General features: G+C 38.2%; 1 protein-coding gene across 6 annotated transcripts in view; it reads right to left on the reverse strand.

Annotated features, from left to right (window-relative positions):
• SLC39A10 (solute carrier family 39 member 10) overlaps window positions 1-19,462 on the reverse strand; it is a 148,694-nt gene that overhangs the window by 3,906 nt on the left and 125,326 nt on the right. For all 6 annotated transcript variants that reach the window (XM_058710719.1, XM_058710724.1, XM_058710703.1 and 3 more), the window contains 4 exons: window positions 17,372-17,492; window positions 15,835-16,203; window positions 14,642-14,722; window positions 4,702-4,892 (listed from right to left, as the gene is read on the reverse strand). In XM_058710719.1, coding sequence (XP_058566702.1) covers window positions 4,702-4,892; window positions 14,642-14,722; window positions 15,835-16,203; window positions 17,372-17,492 — 762 coding nt within the window. The remainder of the gene's footprint in view (window positions 1-4,701; window positions 4,893-14,641; window positions 14,723-15,834; window positions 16,204-17,371; window positions 17,493-19,462) is intronic.

Genomic DNA, 19,462 nt, shown 5'->3' on the forward strand with positions numbered 1-19,462 from the left:
AATATGCGTGTGAGTAGGGAAGGGCCAGAGAGAGACGGAGACACAGAATCTGAAGCAAGCTCCAGGCTTCGAGCTGTCAGCATGGAGCCCGATATGCGGCCTGAACTCACCAACAATGAGATCATGACCTGAGCCGAAGTCGGACGCCCAACCGACTGAGCCGCCCAGGCGCCCCAAGGAGAAATGTAGTATTAAGAACATAATGCCTGTCTAGGAAGAAACACCATTATTCATTATTAAATAATGAGTACAATTAATCCAACTACCGTATCCGACACTGCTACAGTATATTTAACAGTCTCCTGAGGATCCTATTTAAGAATGACTTCATGCTGATCATCTATTTTGTTCCCAAGTCTATGGCAGCAGTGTGGAGGCTACTGTTCTTTTCCAGCAGAGCAGAGTAATTGTGACAGAAACTACTACAAACAGAAGAGCTGATGAACTGTGACTGAGACTGTATGGTCTACAAAGCCTAAATATTTACTATCTGTCCCTTTACAGAATATTTGCCAAACTCTAGATTCAGACTAAACCAGGCGATTTCCAAACTCATCGTTCTAGTAAAAAGACTATTTTTTATTATATCTTTTCTCCTTTCCTCAAGTTTTTATTAAGACAAAAACTTTTAATTCTGGCTTAACATTTAAGCATACGTAATATACAGGACTTTTCTCAGAAACACCCCCTCCAGATAGGTACACATGCCAGCCCGAAGAGGCACTATGCCTTCCCCACATTCAATTCAATCCTGAATACCCACACCCATGTCTGTTGATCATAAGCACAGCAAAAGCCAGCCAGTATCTCCTGGTATGGCCCTACAACAGCGCTTCCAAACTGGTTGATAAACAGCTGCTATCCAAAGGCCCTTAAAACCAGATGGGCGCTTATACCTGGATACCCTAAAGGTACCTCAAACCAAAACTTCTGGTACTGTTGCTATCATACCGAATGATTGTAAATGAATACAAACTTCCTCCCTATAGTCAAAGTGGTCTTTCTAAAACAAAAATGTGATGTCATTGTTGCTTAACTCTGTAATGGCTCCTCAAAATTTACAATTAAAAATTTATGAAATTTACACTAAATTCTCTTTTATAGCACTGTGTGTTGTAGGACTGTCGTGATCTGGCCAACATCTGATGACTATGGATGTAATTTTTTAATCCATCTTTTTCCATTTAACATTAGGAAAAAAATAATTTCAGTGTTATTAAAATCCTAAAATGTATGTGGATAGTTTTCCCTCTTGGACACTTAGGGTATTTTCAATGTAACTGTAACATTATAAATGCTACTGCAAAAAACACTTTAATACAGTTTTTTGTTTGCTTGCTTGTTGTAGTAGCAATAGTCATGATGGGTTATTTTCTCTAAAATACAATCCCAGGAGGAGACTCACTAGTCAAAGGAACGATGCTATTCATTCTTCTGCTTTCTCATATGACCCTTTCTCTTGCTTCTAATAAACTGTTCAACAGTTTTTAAGACTCAGCTCAGATCTCCCATTCCAGAGAAACTTTCCTAATTTTATTTCCCAATTTTTTAGCCAACATAGTTTTACAAAGATGGTACACTACTCTATTGTAACCCATTATTAAAAGAATTCTAATTAATGGCTAGTTTTCTCCTTCATTAGACTCTAAATCCTTCCTGGAAAGATTCTCATTTTTTTTTTTTTTTTTAATATATCTTTAGGTTCCTAGTATAAGAATTAGCTCGTTTTTCATTCAACTAATTGTGAACTACTTTTCTAGCAGTAAACGAAATACTACCAAAAATGCTTGCCAACTCAGAATGGGTATCCATGTGGGGCCCATAAGGAACTCAATAAATAAGTAAAATGTTTAGTGTATTATTTATAGATCAAGATCTAAGTCCAAAGGAGAAAAAAATTCAGCATGTGTAAAATGTTGGGGTAGCGGTTGAAATTTTAGATGGGATGCCTCACAAGGAGGGAGAAAGCTAGCCCGAAGAATGTCCACAGGCAAAATATTCCACATAGAGCGATCAGCAAGAGCCAGGCCCCTGCAGCAGAGTGTGCCTCCTGGGGAAAAGGAGAAGATGAGGTAAAGTTCAAGAAATTAGAGAGGGAGAGGGAGAGGAAATGCACAGGAGCCACCGAAGAGTCTGAAGCACACAAGTGACATGACTGTTGACCCAGAATGTCGTGGACAGGGCAACAGCAGGGCAAAAGCAGGGAGAAAGTTAAAGAGAAGAAGATGGTGGTGGCTTGAAGGAGCATGGTGGCCGCAGAGGTGGTTAGGGGGTGGAGCCCTCCCAAGACGAGCCAGAGGTAGGGTGGACAGAGAGACTTGAGTCAAAGAATGATAGTCAGGGTTTTGATCTGAGCAACCAGAAGAATGGACTCATCATGTAGGACAGAGAATCCCTACAGGAGTTGCTGGTTCAAGAAGTTAAGGCTGGCAGATCTCAAGAGCTGTGATCTAAACATGATCAGCTTGTACTTCTGTTCAGAGAGTCAGGGAAGCAGGTAGATAGATTAACTGAGTTAAGGAAAAAGTCTGCTAAAGATGTAAACATAGGAATTACCAGTCAATAAAAATTTAAAGCCGTGAGACTAAATGGAATTACCTAGAGGGCTTTCACCCACAGTTACAGGTAAGCGAGAAGAGAATCAGAAAACAAATTGAGAAAGAAAGGCCTGGAAGGTGGTAAGCCAGGAGATGGTGATGGCAGGAAAGCATTTCGAAGAGAAGAGAATGAGCAACTGCGAAATACTGCTGAACAGAGATGGGATGGGGTGAATGACCACTGGACTCAGCAACATCGTGGTCGACTGGACATAACAATCTGGCACAGCAGTCAGGGAGAATACCTGATATGGCCAAACTCAAGAGAGACGAGAATTAAAAAATAAGAAAGCGTAATTTGCTCTGTAAGGGAAGAAAATGGTGGTTGAGGACTAAAATAGAAACTAGAGTTAAGAAAGTCCTCTCTCCTATCTTTTGAAGTGAGGAGTACACGAGGTTTACGTGCTTGTAGGAATGATCCAGCAGAGAGGGGAAAATGACCAACACGAGAGAGAATTTGGGAGAATTTCAGGAAGTTAGTGAAAAGAGGACAAGTTCTAGGGAGCGGTTTTAAGAATCTGACCTCTTTGAGGAACACAGAGATTCCTCCGGTGTAACAGGAAAGGGAGTAAACGAACAGATACAGGCAGATGAGTAAAAATGGTGATGGGAACCTGTGGCAGGTTGTCTCAATGGCTTCAGGGTTCTCCATGAAACAGGAAGTAAGGTAATCAGCTGAGCATGGGGACAAGAAATGAGGTGTTAGAGTCTATGAAAAGATAGGGAAGTGGTGAACTGTAGGTACAGAGCGTCAACATATTTTCTTTTTTTTTTTTTTTTTTTTTTTTTTTTTAACATTTTTTTTTTTTTTATTTATTTTTGGGACAGAGAGAGACAGAGCACGAACGGGGGAGGGGCAGAGAGCGAGGGAGACACAGAATCGGAAACAGGCTCCAGGCTCCGAGCCATCGGCCCAGAGCCTGACGCGGGGCTCGAACTCACGGACCGCGAGATCGTGACCTGGCTGAAGTCGGACGCTTAACCGACTGCGCCACCCAGGCGCCCCCGTCAACATATTTTCAATGTTTTTATTTTTGAGAGAGAGAGAGAGAGAGCGAGCGAGCACGCGTGTGCATGCACAAGCGGGGGAGGGGCAGAGAGAGAGGGAGACACAGAATCAGAAGCAGGCTCCAGGTTCTGAGCTGTCAGCACAGAGCCCAACAGGGGGCTCAAACTTGTGAACCATGAGATCATAACCTGAGCTGAAGTTGGATGCTTAACCGACTGAGCCACCCAGGCACCCTGTAAACAGTTTTTCTTTTCTTTTGTTGATACTTTCTAAATTTTCTATTATAAATAGGCATTAATTCTATCATTAAAAATTCAGGTTATATGATTTTGAAAGAGACCATCTACTAGATCCTACCAGGAAGAAAAGTGAACATAATGTTTGAAAACAAAAAGTAGGGGCACCTGGGTGGTTCAGTTTGTTAAACGTCCTACTCTTGATCTTGGCTCAGGCCATGATCTAACGGTTCGTGAGATCAAGCCCCACTTTGGGCTATGCGCTGACAGTGCAGACCCTGATTGGGATTCTCTCTCCCTCTCAAAATAAATAAATAAACTTAAAAAAAAAGTAATTAAACTGCTAGTTCTGCAAATACACTGCCTAACATATTTAAGATATAAAGGTAAAATTAAAACTATTTGCTAGTGTTTAGATTTACTAACTTTAAAGTTAGAAAAAATGAAAATTACACAAATCCCTAGGAAAATATACCATTTTCTGCAGAAGATTGGCTTCCCTAAGAAGTATTTCTTGTTTGCCATAAAACAAGCTCAAAGAATTATTTTATTAACAAACCACACCACAGTATTACAAATTTTAATAGTATAACAATTATCTCTAAATATTACTGATGATTACTTTGAATAGTAATATCATTTGGTCAAAAATTTTCAGCATCTCAACTGATTTTCAAAGAGGAAACCCTCCTATTTAATTATCTTTCCCTAATAGACTATTTAGGATTTCACATGTTTTAAAATGGGTTCCATTTTTAAAAATATTCTTTTAAACTACATCCAAAGGTTTCTTCCATTTCTGGAAGGTGCATTCTATTTACAGATTTGGTAATAATCACAAAACTATAAAGTATCTTACCATATCCACCAAGGCGACATAAAGGAACATGCCTGCAGTGATTGCGAAGATCCAAAGTGTGATGTTATTGGCATACTGACCCACAGCTGTGCCTATAAGCATGCCTATGTAAGCCATCATGGCAGAGAGGAGGTTGTATACAATTGCTTGCCTTACAGTCATGCCAGCTTTAAGAAGAACTGCAAAATCACCTGCAGTAAAGACACAATGTGAGAGTTTTACAATCACAGGATTTTACACACACATTTAAGGGGAAAAAGCAGGAAACAAAATAAAAAATTGATATAAAAATACACCTTTAATAACAGATTTTATTATATTTATTTTTTACTTAATTGAACCTAATACAGGCAAAACTTGGGTGAATCTCACAGGCACGATGCTCAGAGCCAGTCTGAAAGGTTATATACGATTCTATTTATATGATATCTCAAAAAGATAAAATTACAGTGAAGAACATTCCAAGGTCGCCAGAAACAGGGGTGGGAAAGGGGTGGGACTACAATGGGACTGCAAGAAGGGAACTGTTGGGATGATGGAATTGTTAGAACACTCAAACACTCAACTTAGAACACTCAAAGAACTGCTTATCAAAAAGCAAAGGTCAATTTTCTGTAGAATGTGAAATGTTAAATTTTGGGTGGCTCAATTGGGTAAGCATCCCACTCTTGATTTTGGCTTAGGTCATGATCTCACAGTCATGGGACCGAGTCCCAAATAGGGCTCCATGCTAGGCGTGAAGCCTTCTTAGGATTCTCTCTCTCCCTTTCCTTCTGTCCCTCCCTGCTCACCCACTACTCTTTTTCTCTCTTTCAAAACAAAATCTAAAAAAAAACATTTAACAGTTTTTTAAAAAAAATCAAAAACCTAGAATGGCATCTGGGTGGGCTCAGTCGGTTAAGCATCTGACTTCAGCTCAGGATCTCACAGTTCATGAGTTCGAGCCCCACACTGGGCTCTCTGCTGTCAATAGAGAGCCTGTTTGGGATCCTGTGTGCCACGCCCCTCTCAAAAATAAACATTAAAAAAAAAATCAAAAATGTAGAAAAAAAGAACCTGGTCACTACTCTTTCCGTGAGCAACAATTAAAGCCCTCTGCTCTTATCTCTGCCCCTTTTCGAAAGAAAAATGGCCTAAGAACAAACAGAGGTAACAGACTGTAAGTACATTGTATGCTGTTTAGATTTATTTTTTCCAGGAAAAAAATTAAATCTTAATTCTAAAAATCCTAAAAATGTAAAATGAATAAAGAGACTCACACCTGTATGTCTAGAGTTGGACTGCTAGAAAAAAACAAATATTGCTCAGAGATATTACTAGAAGAATAAATACTGCTAGATATGATAGCCTTAAAGCTAAAGGGTAAAAGTCAGTAATTTCTGACAAACTATAACAAGCTTCTTTGTTTTACTAAATATACAAACATCTAATTTATCACTGAACACTTAGCAATGCAAGGTATTATATAGATACTGGGGCATTTCCTTCCCTTAAGAAGCAATTTCAGGGGTACCCACTGGCTCAGTCAGAAGAGCATGAGACTTTTGGTCATGGGTTTGAGCCTCATGTTTGGCGTAGAAATTACATTCATATGTAGAGAAACAAACTTAAAAAAGGGGGGGGTGGGTCTTAACCTTACATGATTAAAAATACATGATCTGTTCTCTTTTTTAACTCTTATGGTTATAAGGTTCTAATTTATAACAAATAGGAAGAAGTTAACAAATTAGTGCAAGATTATCTACCAATAGCTTTTAAACTGCCATTCTCTAGTTTCCATCTACTACTACTCTCCTTGCATTTTTTCTCCCCTCTGATCCTAAATCCTTAATTTTCCTGGTAAGTCCTGGATTCAAAAGCTTTATCTCTTCTCTACCCTAGACTTTTAATTTTTTTCTCAGCTTCCTTAAGCAAAGAGCTTCCTAACTTCTTCCTCTATAAGTTTCCCCACCAGATTTTCACTAATTCACTCACTAACCATGCTCAGAGGGCAATTCAATTTAGCAGGGGGTTAGGTAATACAAAATGAGAAGTGTCTTTAGGTTATAAAATAAAGTGTTTCCTTTTATAATTTCAAAAAAGGGCACAGGCACATGACTGGCTCAGTCAGTGGTGTGTCTGACTCTTGGTTTCAACTCAGGTCATGATCTCACGGTTCATGGGTCTGAAACCCACATCAGGCTCTGTGGTGACAGCATGGAGCCTGCTTGGGATTCTCTCTCTCCCTCTCCCTCTGCCTCTGCCCCTATCCCACTTGTGCTCTTTCTCAAAATAAGTAAACTTAAAAAAATAATTAAAAAGGGTTTTAAAAGAAACACTAATCCTCAAAGAACATTGTGTCATAGGTACAAACTATGTCGACCTTGATGCCTCCCCAGATATTACTGGATGGCAAAAGGATTTATTTCATCCTTGAATAGCAACCAAACAGCGTGAATTAGCTAATCAGGATTCAAGATGCATTTTTAGTTAAAACTTTTTTAAATTAAAATTTTAAGGTATAATTCTTTTTTTACAGCATTCTCTTTTGGATGTAGAGTTCTATGAGTTTTGACAAAAGTACATACCATGGAACCATAACCACCATCAAACTCTGGAACTACTTCATTATCCGCCCTCCGCCCTTCCCTGCAAACTTCCTCAGTTCCCTCATTCCTCAGCAACCAATGCCTATAGTTTTACCTTGTCCAGGACATCATATAAATTGAAACCATAAAGTATGTAGTCTTTTGAATCTAGGTATTTTTTCCTCTTAGCATAACATGTATAAGATTCATTCATGTTACAGTTTATATCAGAAAGTCATTTTTTTAATGTTTGTTTATTTTTGAGAGAGAGAGAGAGAGAGAGAGAGAGAGAGAGAGAGTGTGTGTGTGTGTGTGTGTGTGTGTGTGTGAGAGAGAGAGCTGGGGAGGGGCAGAGAAACAGGGAGACACAGAATCCGAAGCAGGCTCCATCCAGGCTCTGAGCTGTCAGCACAGAGCCTGACGTGGGGCTAGAACTCACAAACCGTGAGATCATGAACTGAGCCGAAGTCGGACACTCAAATGACTGAGCCATCCAAGCACCCCAGGAAGTCATTGGTTTTACTACACTAAATACTCCATAGATGAAGCAAGTTAACAGCTGAAGGACCTATGGGTTGTTTCCAGTTTGGGGAAACTATGAATAAAGCCACTGTACACATAAACAGGTTTTTCTGTCAACATAAGTTTTCATTTCTCGAGTAAATACCTAGGAGTGGGATTTCTGGGCCATTTAACGAGTGTCTTTTTTTTCTAGCCTTCTAAAAAGCTGCATTTCTACCAGCAATTTCTGAGAGTTGTTCCACATCCTTTATAGCCCTTTTATAATGACAAATCCAGCACCTGTAATCCCATGTGTTTTCATCTGCAGAATTGCTTTAGTGAAATGCCTGTTCAAATCTTTTGCCCACTTTGTTGTTTTTCCTATTATTGAGTTGAGAGGTCTTTAAATATCCTAAAAGTCTCTTGTCAGGTATGTATTTTCCAAATATTTATTCACAGTCCTTTTCATTCTTTTTTAATAAAGGCTATTTGTGTAGAGTTTTTAATTTTTATGAAGTCCATTTTATTACTTTTTCCTTAATGGATCATGCTTTTGATGTTTTATCTAAAAATAGTTTGCCTAATCCAAGAACACAAAGATTTTCTCCTAGGTTTTCTTCTGAAAGTCTTATACAGGTAACCCCCACTTTTCAAAAGTTCGTATTACAGCCACTTCACTTTTATTAAAGACCTGCATTAGTACCGGTTTTCCCTAACCAAAAAAAATCTGCAGAGGATTTTTCCCTTTTATGAAAAAAGGCAAAAACCAAAAACAGCCTTTGTTTTGCATGAGCTGCTGTAGAGGCAGCCTGCACCCTGAGCAGCCAGAGTAGCCCCACCAAGCTCCTTCCCCAGGAACCATGCTCAGTGTCAGGCCACCATAGCTCTGAAGTGTGTGAGTATCTGTGCTTTGTCTCTATTTTATGCTTCCATTGGCAAGATGTATCCTAAGGTATTGGGAAGCTCAAAAACTTCTTCATATAAATAGTAACCGTTTCTTAGCTTTAAGCCCTTTCAGCTTACAAAAAGTTTCACTGGAACACTACTTTTGGATAGCAGGGGAAACCTGTATTTTAAAATTTTTATTTAAATCAATGATCTTTTTTCAGTTACTTTGTGTCTACAGTGTGAACTTTTTTGGTTTCTTTGGGTTTTTGAAACTAGATATTCAATTACTACAGCAACATTTGTTGAAAAAACTTCCTTTCTACATGGAATTTCCTTTGTTGAAAATAAGTTGCCATATATCAGAGAACTCTACTTTGTTCCACTGATTTATGTGTCTATTTTCTCACCAATATAAATTGTTGCAATTACTGTGGCTTTATAGCAAGTCTTAAAGTCAATTTTGTTGTCCTTTTTCAAAATTCTTCTGGTTATCCAAGTTCCTTTCGGTTTCCATATTAAATTTTGAAAAAGCTCATTTGAAAAAGCCTGCTGGTATTTTGACTGGGAATGCACTTAAACTATAGGGAAAATTAGCATCTTAAAGATACTGAGTCTTCTGGTCCATAAACCTGGTATACACTGTTCACACTCAAGTCTCCTTTGATCTCTTTTGTGGTGATTTGTAGTTTTCAGCATACAGATTCTGTGTATATTTTGTTAGATTTAACCAAAGAGTTTCATGTTTTTTGGTGTTATAAATAGCACTTTAAAAAAATTTCAATTTCTAATTGTTCATTGCTAGTATACAGCAGTATAAATTATCTTTGTATAATGACCTTGTACCAAGACGAATTATTTCATTTAAAATCTAGGGGCGGGGCGCCTGGGTGGCTCAGTCGGTTAAGCGTCCGACTTCAGCTCAGGTCACGATCTCGTGGTCCGTGAGTTCGAGCCCCGCGTCGGGCTCTGGGCTGATGGCTCGGAGCCTGGAGCCTGCTTCCGATTCTGTGTCTCCCTCTCTCTCTGCCCCTCCCCTGTTCATGCTCTGTCTCTCTCTGTCTCAAAAATAAATAAAAACGTTAAAAAAATAAATAAATAAATAAAAATAAAATCTAGGGGCACCTGGTTGGCTTAGTCGGTTAAGCGTCCGACTTCGGCTCAGGTCATGATCTCACGGTCCATGAGTTCGAGCCCCACATCGGGCTCTGTGCTGACAGCTCAGAGCCTGGAGCCTGTTTCGGATTCTGTGTCTCCCTCTCTCTCTGCTCCTCCCCTGTTCATGCTCTGTCTCTCTCTGTCTCAAAAAAATAAATAAACATTAAAAAAAAAAATTAAAAAAAAAATTAAAATCTAGGGGCACCTGGGTGGCTCAGTCGGTTGAGCGTCCGGCTTCGGCTCAGGTCATGATCTCGCAGTCTGTGAGTTCGAGCCCTGCGTCGGGCTCTGTGCTGACAGCTCAGAGCCTGGAGCCTGCTTCGGATTCTTTGTCCCCCTCTCTCTTTCTGCCCCTCCCCCACTTATGCTCTGTCTCTCTCTGTCTCAGAAATAAACATTAAAATTTTTAAAAAATGAATTAAATAAAATAAAATCTATCTTTGTCCTAGACTTATCTTAGTTACAAATTTCAGAGGTATCTGCATATTTTTCTCCCTTTTTCTCCACCCACCTCCCTTCTCAGTAAGAACCTTGATAAATATTTGAAAAATAGGTCGAAGGAATACAGTTGGGATTTACACCAAACAAGCAAATCTACTCATCTTTTGATAAATCAATATCCCTTCCTTTCTGCTGACAAAGGGTGTCATTAACACAACGAATGAGGTGTGCTTGCCAAAGCTGTTAATGTGATCCAATGCTGTAATTATGTTAATATCAACCACTGAGATTTTTTTAAACAAATACATATTTCAAAGTTCTTTAATTTTGCCTTAAATAATGCATGTATACACATGTATACATCTATATAGTAAATGTTCAGTTTTCCCTGAACAATCTAGCACATTATGAAAATTTATCTTGAAATTCTACTTACCCCTTAAATACGCATGAGAGTAAAGGGGAAAAATGGGATGGCACCATAGCCTCTCTGAGCTGAGTCTTAATAATAAGGCTACATTTATTTATCAAAATGTCACTTTTTTTTGGAGTTAGAACACACTACTTAATATCAAGAAGAGAGTTTGGATTATCTGCTCTTCTAGATTATCCCAATCTCATTTCCTCTTTATATGTTCTTATACAAGTTTTCATATAAATTATTTTTCAAATGCTTATACAGTTATTTTGAACTAGTAGGAAAAAAGTAGAGAGAATACAACAAAGTAATATTTCTACTTACTTAAATATAGCTAAAACAAGTTTGGCAAAAAACAAAAGAAAGAGTAGGAATAATTCAGGTGACTTCATCCGTTAACCCACCCCACAGCAAACATGCTATGAGAGACAAGGGTTTTCTATTTTCTCAGATTGTTTCAATTTCTGCATACCTCTTAGAATGAACCTCCCTGAGCTGTATATTGTTCGAAGGTTTAAAAGTTTGATTTTTCCTATTGCATTCCTAAGCACAAACAAAACCATCATCTGGTACACACCATGCGAGAACTGCAATGCGTTCAGGAGAGGAACAATAAAACTTGGAATTACTAAGGGTCGCTTTTTAATGCACTAAAATGTAATTTAAACAATTGTTTTCCCATTTAGGGTATGACTTCAGTATAAAAATCTCAGAACAGTTTTAAGAATTCATAATCAAAAACTTAACTGGGGCCTAAGAGGTTTTAGATCAAATAAATTATCCTGGAATACAACGTATTATGCTGCTTTGCCAATATCCTGACCTATTAACCAGGGAGAAGTTTCTCCTATCTCCCTGCCATGCTTCTATCATATCTTCTAGGGGAGTGATCTTTCCCTTGCTTGGGAGTTCTGAGGAAGAGGTTTCTAGCCTCTCTCCAGATTCCCTCCTCTCCAAATGAATAAGAGAGATAAATCAGAGTAAAGACATTCATCTGGGCCTATTTTACCAAAGTGTCCATTATTGTACCTTAAGGCAAAAAAAAGGCTCTAAAATCATTTTTTAAAATACTTTCTTTGTTTATGGTCATTAGACCACTTCCTACCTTGATGAATACAAAGGCCAAAGCATTTTCTATCACTTCCAGAGTTATGCTCTTTCTACCCTAGAGCCTAGACAGCTAGAAAATAGAATTTAGGTCAATTTAGCACTGAGCATTGGGGGAAAATGCACATTTTCTTAAGGTCTCACTCCTTTAAAGTTCAACGTACTTTAAACTCATGTTTTCCCATCATAGCAACAGTAACATCCCAACTTCTGGTTTGTGGGGGTAAAACAGGTAGAGATTTGGGGTCAATTGTCTCATGGGGAGTCCTGGCCCAGGTAGAGTTCTATAATCCAGCTTTCACAAGAGCTCTGCATAGGGCCAAGGCCTTACCTAGCTATTAAGATATGTCCTGCATTTGTTTATGTGGCTATCATTCCTTGTATTTCATTGTTTCAAGGAGAAACTATAGAGAGAAAAAGGAGTAAGTGGCAGGAAGGCAATCATCCCTAATCTCCAAACTCCCTGCTGTCAATAAGCATGAAGTGGCATGATATACTCCATTTAGGGAGCAGGAAGAGGGTAGGAAGGGAAGTTGAAGGTCTTCCCAGTATATTGTGGATTTTGTGTTCAGTCTATCCAAATCTACTACTAAGCAAGTTCAAAATGAAGAGTGCAAAGTTAAAATTATTAGGCTATATGTTACCTACATATAAAAACTGACAGAAAGCCCTGATGTGTATTGCTATGGAATTGCAAAGAAGTATTTGGCAGATTATTCTCTTCCTAACACAGGAAAGTAGTTAAGAAAACTGCATAAGATACAGTATCTGCATACAAAGAACCTACATTTTAAGAGATAGGACATCTACAATGGATATATACTAAGCACCCAAAGAAAGACCTGGTGAAGCTAAGTGATAAAGTTTACACGAAAAAGTAATCCAACACATACAGGGCAGTAATCCTCCAGCGGGAGGGCAGTCCTCAAGTTGGAGAAAAAAAGCCTCGTAACATAATTAACTAGAGAGACAATCAGCAGGACAAGCCAAGTAGGAAGATGGTACAAGGAAAGAAGCAGGCTCAGGCACCCACAGCATATGTTTGGTGAATTATGTTTGCGTGAAGTGGAAAACATGCAACAGCAAGCACAGTGAGTAAGGATGAAAAGGCAGAAATGAAGGCCAATGGAAGCAGGACTAATGAATCTCAGCTTTAACTTTATACCTAAGAGAGACTACTGAAAGACTGATTGCATGAGCAAGTCACTTTGGGATAAAGTATACGAGATGGACTAGAACAGAGCAAAACTAGGTGTAAATACTATGGAAACTGTCCAAGCAAAAGACAACGAAGGCAATAATGGTTTAGTCAGGATAAAGGAAATGGGGGATGAACAGGATACAAGAACACAGGCTCAAGGCTGGCAAAGGAACAAAACTGTAAGTACGGAATTAAGACTTAGAGAATCAGCATCAAGTAAGCATTAATAGACTGTCCTGCTTTGAGCAGTTAATAATTTTCTAAGCAAATTATACATATAAACTCTACTGAAAGTAAGCAAATAAGGCTACTACCAATAAAAAAAAATTAAACACAGTCAAGTGATAGATGTTTCATAGCCAGATAAATTTAAGAAAAATATTAAACTAGCAAGAACATATGAGGAAATTCCTTGGAAACTCAGGAATAGGGAGTTACTTTTTTCTTTCAAATTTATGTCATCTCTACATCCCCTGGATATTTTCTGTGAATGAATGCATGTGCACATCTAATGTTTTTCAACTTATAGGAAAAGATCAGGAGCGCCTGGGTGGCTCAGTTGGTTAGGCATCTGACATGAGCTCAGGTCATGATCTTGCGGTCTGTGAGTTCGAGCCCCGCATCCGGCTCTGTGCTGACACAGCTGGGAGCCTGGAGCCTGCTTCGAATTCTGCGTCTCCCTCTCTCTCTGCCCCTCCCCTACTCACACTCTCTGTTGCTCAAAAATAATAGAAATAAAAATAAGACAAAAATCAAAACACATGAAGACAAATTAAAAAAAAAAATCATTGGTAGATCAGTAAGTGCCAACTAAAACAACAAAGAAATATCATTTTATATCTACCAAATTGACAAAAATTAGTTAATGTCAAGTCTTGGCAGGGATGTGGAAACACAGGAACTCTCTGGTATTGGCGGTTAGAGATGGCCATGGTGGCTAGTAATATAGCACTTCTCTGGCAGGTACATCCCACGACCCATCAATTCTGTTCCTGGGTATAATCCCAAAAGATGTTCTTGTAAGAGTCTATAAGCGCTAAGTCTACAGATGTTCAATGCCTCATTATCTGTGGTGGCAGGAAATTAAAGGTGTAGTGTATCTAATACTAGGTGAAAATATGTAAAATGCAGTAAATGCACAACTCTAAGTACTGACTAAAAGCAACATATTAAATGAATTCATGATAACCTGGGTGGAGTTTAAAAGCATAATGAGGGGCGCCTGGGTGGCTCGGTTGGTTAAGCATCTGACTCTTGACCTCGGCTCAGGTTATGTTCTCATGGTTTGTGAGATCAAGCCCCACATCAGGTTCTGCGCTGACAGTATGAAGCCTGCTTGGGATTCTTTCTCTCCTTCTCTCCCTGCTCCTCCCCTGCTCATGTGCTCATGCTCTCTTTCTCTCTCTCTCAAAATAAACTAAATAAAAGCATAATGATTACTAATATAAGGAACAGAATGGGAAAGGACATAATACTGTTTACATAAATTAAACATACATACATATAAAACAATACATTTTTAGGTGCATATAATACAAATTATATAAAAGAATGATGACATTTCTACTTGTCATCAGCCATTTTTATGTTTTAACCTCTCCAAAATTTATATGCATTTGTAACTGAAGAAGTCTTAAGATTTGACAAAATCTGGTATATTACCTAACTCATGTGGCAGCTCATGACAGAACACAGCTATAGAGGTACTGATTCCTCCTGTCAGTCCAGCACTGAAAGCTGCTCCTGAGGTGGGGGGTAAAAAGAAAATCAAGTGATGTTTACTTCCGCTTTTTCCATTTTCATTAATAAGGATAGGTACAACCTCTTTCCTATCTAAATTATTTTCATAATATATGAGTGACTCACTTATTTTACATTACACTTTTTGAACATATAGTGAGGTATAATACGTATATAATAACCAGAGAAAGAGCTACTCAGTGAAAGAAATATTCTCTAAGAAATTAAATTTTCCATTACATTAGCCTTCCAGAGCTCACTGAAAGCTTGGGAGTAGTAATGGTTTCCAGCATTTCAGCTTCTGAGTGGAAGGCTGATGCTAAATTTCAAGTCCTTTAAGCGTACGATTGTATTCGCTCTCTCTCATATAAATATTTATAGATACTTAAATGGCTACATCCTTGTCTGAACTTTTCTGGGTCTAGAGCAAAAATACTACAAAGTATTATCCGTCTGACAGTCTTGAGGACTGAGATCAGAGATATAAATACATTTGATTCCCTCTAGTAAATTCTTTATTTTTTAACATTGACAGCTACTGAAGATTGAAAAATATGGCCTCTCCTTTCTTAAAGAAACCAAAGCCTACTTCTGAGTGAAGTCTGGAAAAGAAAATCATATATTAATCACATTTAATGTTCTCCTAAACTAGTAATATCAGTTTACGTTAGCCAAGACTCTAATAATTTGAATCTGGTACAATGGATGCTTAACAGGTAAAATTTTTCTTCACCTTTTCAAAGACATAAAAAAGTACTAAACCCAGGACTGAAATTATATATTCAGGGATATATAAATGTATTTGAAAACAGAATGTTAAGGTAGCTTTCATATGTGATTATGCCTTGAAATCGAGTTATAAAAGTAGTATACTACAGACATTTGTTTACACATTAAAAGCAAAACCCAGTAAAAATATACCTTTATGCCCCAAATAAGCTGATCAAAAACATGAACATAGCCTCTGGAAACAAATCAAATGACCAGAGTAATCTATAACAGTGTATTTGTTAACCTCAAATTTTAATCCTATGTATTACAGTTTATAATATTAGTACTGAATCTGTGGTCTTAAAGATCAAACAAATGATAACCCAAGTTTCAAGCCCACTTACCAATTGCAAGCCCATCACTGAAGTTGTGGATGCCATCCCCCATGATTACCATCCAAGCTATATTAGCTATGCCGGTTTCTTTCAGATCGGACCCAGAATGACAGGGCCCATGAGAATGGTGAGAATGCTTGTGGTGCCACTGGTGGTTATGTTTCCTCAGCACAGTCTTACTCTCGTCATGGTGGTTGTGTGCAGCAGCATGGAGGTCATGCTCGTGAATGGTATGTAACCCATCACTGTGAGAATGGTCCATGATTTTCTCCTCTTCCACACAAAGATAATTTTTAGGAGGGGATTCTTGTTGACCTTCTAAATCTGTCAGTTCAGTTTCATTAAGTCGATCTTCAGAAACGACCGAGTCATCAGTTCCTATATTTATAATAGCAAAGGATATACTTTATCAACAAGCAGATGAACGCTTCTTTGCTCATTTAAACCCAGGCAGAACAGCAGTGTAATGATTAAATGAAGTCCCAAATAAATGTATAAAAGCAAATAAAACAAACATGTGCACATACACACAAAACAAACTGGGGTTCTGAGCATCCAGATGATGAACCAGATGAGGTAAAGGGGGGACACTGAGATCAACAGCAGGCAAAGTGGGGAGAAGAACTGGCAAGCGTGGAGAAACTGTGAATCTGAGGGAGGACATCACGAACAGCTGCTAAAAATCGAAGGGTAGAAGTTACTGCAGCATTTACAGGACAACTAAATGGACCCATAATTTTTCAGGGGAAGAAGGAAACTTAAAGTTACCCTGTCTAATCCTCTCTTATCACTGAAGAAAACAAACTTTAAATCACTGGCACCCTCCAATGGCACCTATATGAAAATGCTACTCAGAAACCCATATAAATGGTAACATCTGATTAAGTATTTTTTTTAATTGAGGTTGGCCTCTCACCTAGTTTTCAAAAACTATTTATTATGTGACAAACAGTCTACTACTTCTCAAATTGGAGCAGAGTACAGTTAGAGTCTCATCTGCCCCTTTTCTGCAGAAAATCGTTGGTATGTTCAGGGGAAACACAAGTTCAAACAGAAAGGGAAAATTAGACTAAAATACTTTATGTTTCCTTGACAATTGTAAGCTACCTCATCACATTTACCAGGCAACAGAAAAGCTGAATTGATGAGCAGAGATTTTAAGTAGGGAGACCACTCTCCCTCTTCCATATGAAACCAATCCCATATGGACGGCACAGAGACCTGCACTGCCAAGATCTAAAGATAACACGAGTATACTGCTTACAAAGCCTTTTTGTTTGTTTCATTTTTTTTCTGTAAAGTAAAAGTGCAATATGTTCCTTGCCCTGTGATATAATTAGTCCCACATTCCATTTTAATAAGGCTGAAATAGACAAGACAGTAAATAAAATCACAAGATACACTCACATTTTACGAAATACAAAAGTTAGAAACTAATATTAGGGAAGCCACAAAAACAAGAAATTTCAAACACAGGCACAGGTTAGAAGCAGTATTTCAATGTTTATATTTTAAAAGTTTCTCTTTAGTCAGAACTGTTGTCTACCGGCAAGAGGCTTGAGCTGAAGCCAGTCAGCATCTGGTGTATTATTTAACTTATGATCTGAAAGCTTCCTTCCAATAGTTGATTCTTCTGTGTTCTGCTTCATAAACCATTTCTGTTTTCCCTGAAAAAAAATCTGGTATTATTATCAAATCTGCAGCCACAACTAGCAACAATATTCACTTGTTAACATCTATGGGGTAAGTGGTAGTAACACTTTATTCATAAATTACTTAGGAAAAAAAGAGAAAAAAATTTTAGAAATTAATCAAGGGGTCTCATTATAAAATATTCAGCTAAATTTCTATGTTGTTGCTTTTTTTTTTTTTTTCAAACACTCAAAGGATCAACTCATCTACTTCAAAGTACAGAATACAGTACACAGTACTGTATTACATGCAACCAAATGAAATGTGTGAAATATATTTAATATCTATCTTATTTAATAGTATATGGGAATAGGAAGTTCCAAAAAACTAAAGCTTACTCCCTTTGAATTTCATTGTGTTTAATGCAATTTTACATTTCCCTACATGTGACATAATGGGCAGGGTCAAATTTGAGTTAAAATCACAAACTTTGTAGTTTACTTCTGTGAGAATTGGGCAGTTCAATTTATTAAACCATAAGAATACTCATCTGTAAAATTAAAATGATAGATTCTTAGGATTAAATGAGGTGATGTGTGAAAAAATGACCTATCGGTAACCGACTCTTAACAGCTTCGCAATAAAGGTAAGTTTTCTTTCTCATCTAATCTATCCTCACTTATTAATAAATCCTAAGTATTGTATTTCATTGTTTAGGTTTTAATTTTCCTATCTTTTAACAGTCTGCTTTCTTCTTTTAGCAATGTAACTGTGTAACTACCTCTAACAACTCCTCCAACTTAAAGTTCTATTTCCGATCTATGTAAGTTTATGAGAACAAATAACCTCTTCCCCTTTAACTTGCTTTGATCAACAGAATGCAAGAAAATGATGGACCAGTTCTGGAACTAGTGTGAAACCTGACATCTTTTGCTTTTTTGCTCAAGGAAGCTAGCCACTAATCTGTGAAGAAACTCAGCCTAGGCTCTAAACAGAGGCCATGTGTGGGCACCTGGGTGGCTCGGTCAGTTAAGCGACTGACTTTGGCTCAGGTCATGATCTTGCAGTTCGTGAGTTTGAGCCCCGTGTTGGGCTCTGTGCTGACAGCTCCGAGCCTGGAGACTGCTTCGGACTCTGTGTCTCCCTCTCTCTACCCCTTCCCCACTCATGCTCTGTCTCTCAAAGATGAATAAATGTTAAAAAAAATTTTTTAGGAAAATAGAGGCCATGTGGAGGACACTAGATGCAGACATACACATTCATGGGCCTCCTACCCCTGCCCTGTTGAGGCCAACCCAGGCCAGCTGAGTTTGAATGTAGCAGAGTGAGTGAGTGTAGCTGATGGTAGGGGGAACAAAAGAACTGCTCGGCTGAATCCTGCCTAATTTCCTGACAGAATTACGAGAAATAATAAAATGTTGTTATAAGCCATTAAATTGTGGGTTCTTCTGCTTCGTAGCAATAAGTAACAGAAACTGGGGAAACACAAAATGTTCAAAAGGAGTAGTATGGAGACAACCAAAGAAAAGAAACAGCAGCCATGAGTTGAAGTAGAAAGGAGAAAAGTGGGGGGAAGGGAAAACAAGCCAACCATAGCACAAAAGAGAAAAGAAGAAAATGTACAACACCAGCTGGGATTGTGTTCAACTGCTTTGGTTCAGATTGTCCTTGTCCACTTTCCTGAAAACTTGCCAAATCACTACCCTTAAAGCCCCAACTTGCTGAAACCAGTCCTCATCTGATGTATTACTTAATGTATGCTCTGAAAGCTTCCTTCCAATAACTGACTCTTCTTTGCAGATGGTCAAACGTCTGTTCTATTCAAGGATCACTAATTCCTTTTCTTCAAAACAATGCCATACACTTTTTCATCTTTGGTTACTCACTGTCCTATTTATCATAAAGGAGACACACTGATTTATCTGCACAGATTCCTCTCTTTGATATTCTTGAAGAAATCCTTACTATTAGATACAGAGTACCCCTTTAATGGTGTTCCATTGAT

Source organism: Neofelis nebulosa, chromosome 2 (genome assembly GCF_028018385.1).
Source record: "Neofelis nebulosa isolate mNeoNeb1 chromosome 2, mNeoNeb1.pri, whole genome shotgun sequence".
In the NCBI taxonomy this organism is placed as follows: domain Eukaryota; kingdom Metazoa; phylum Chordata; class Mammalia; order Carnivora; family Felidae; genus Neofelis; species Neofelis nebulosa.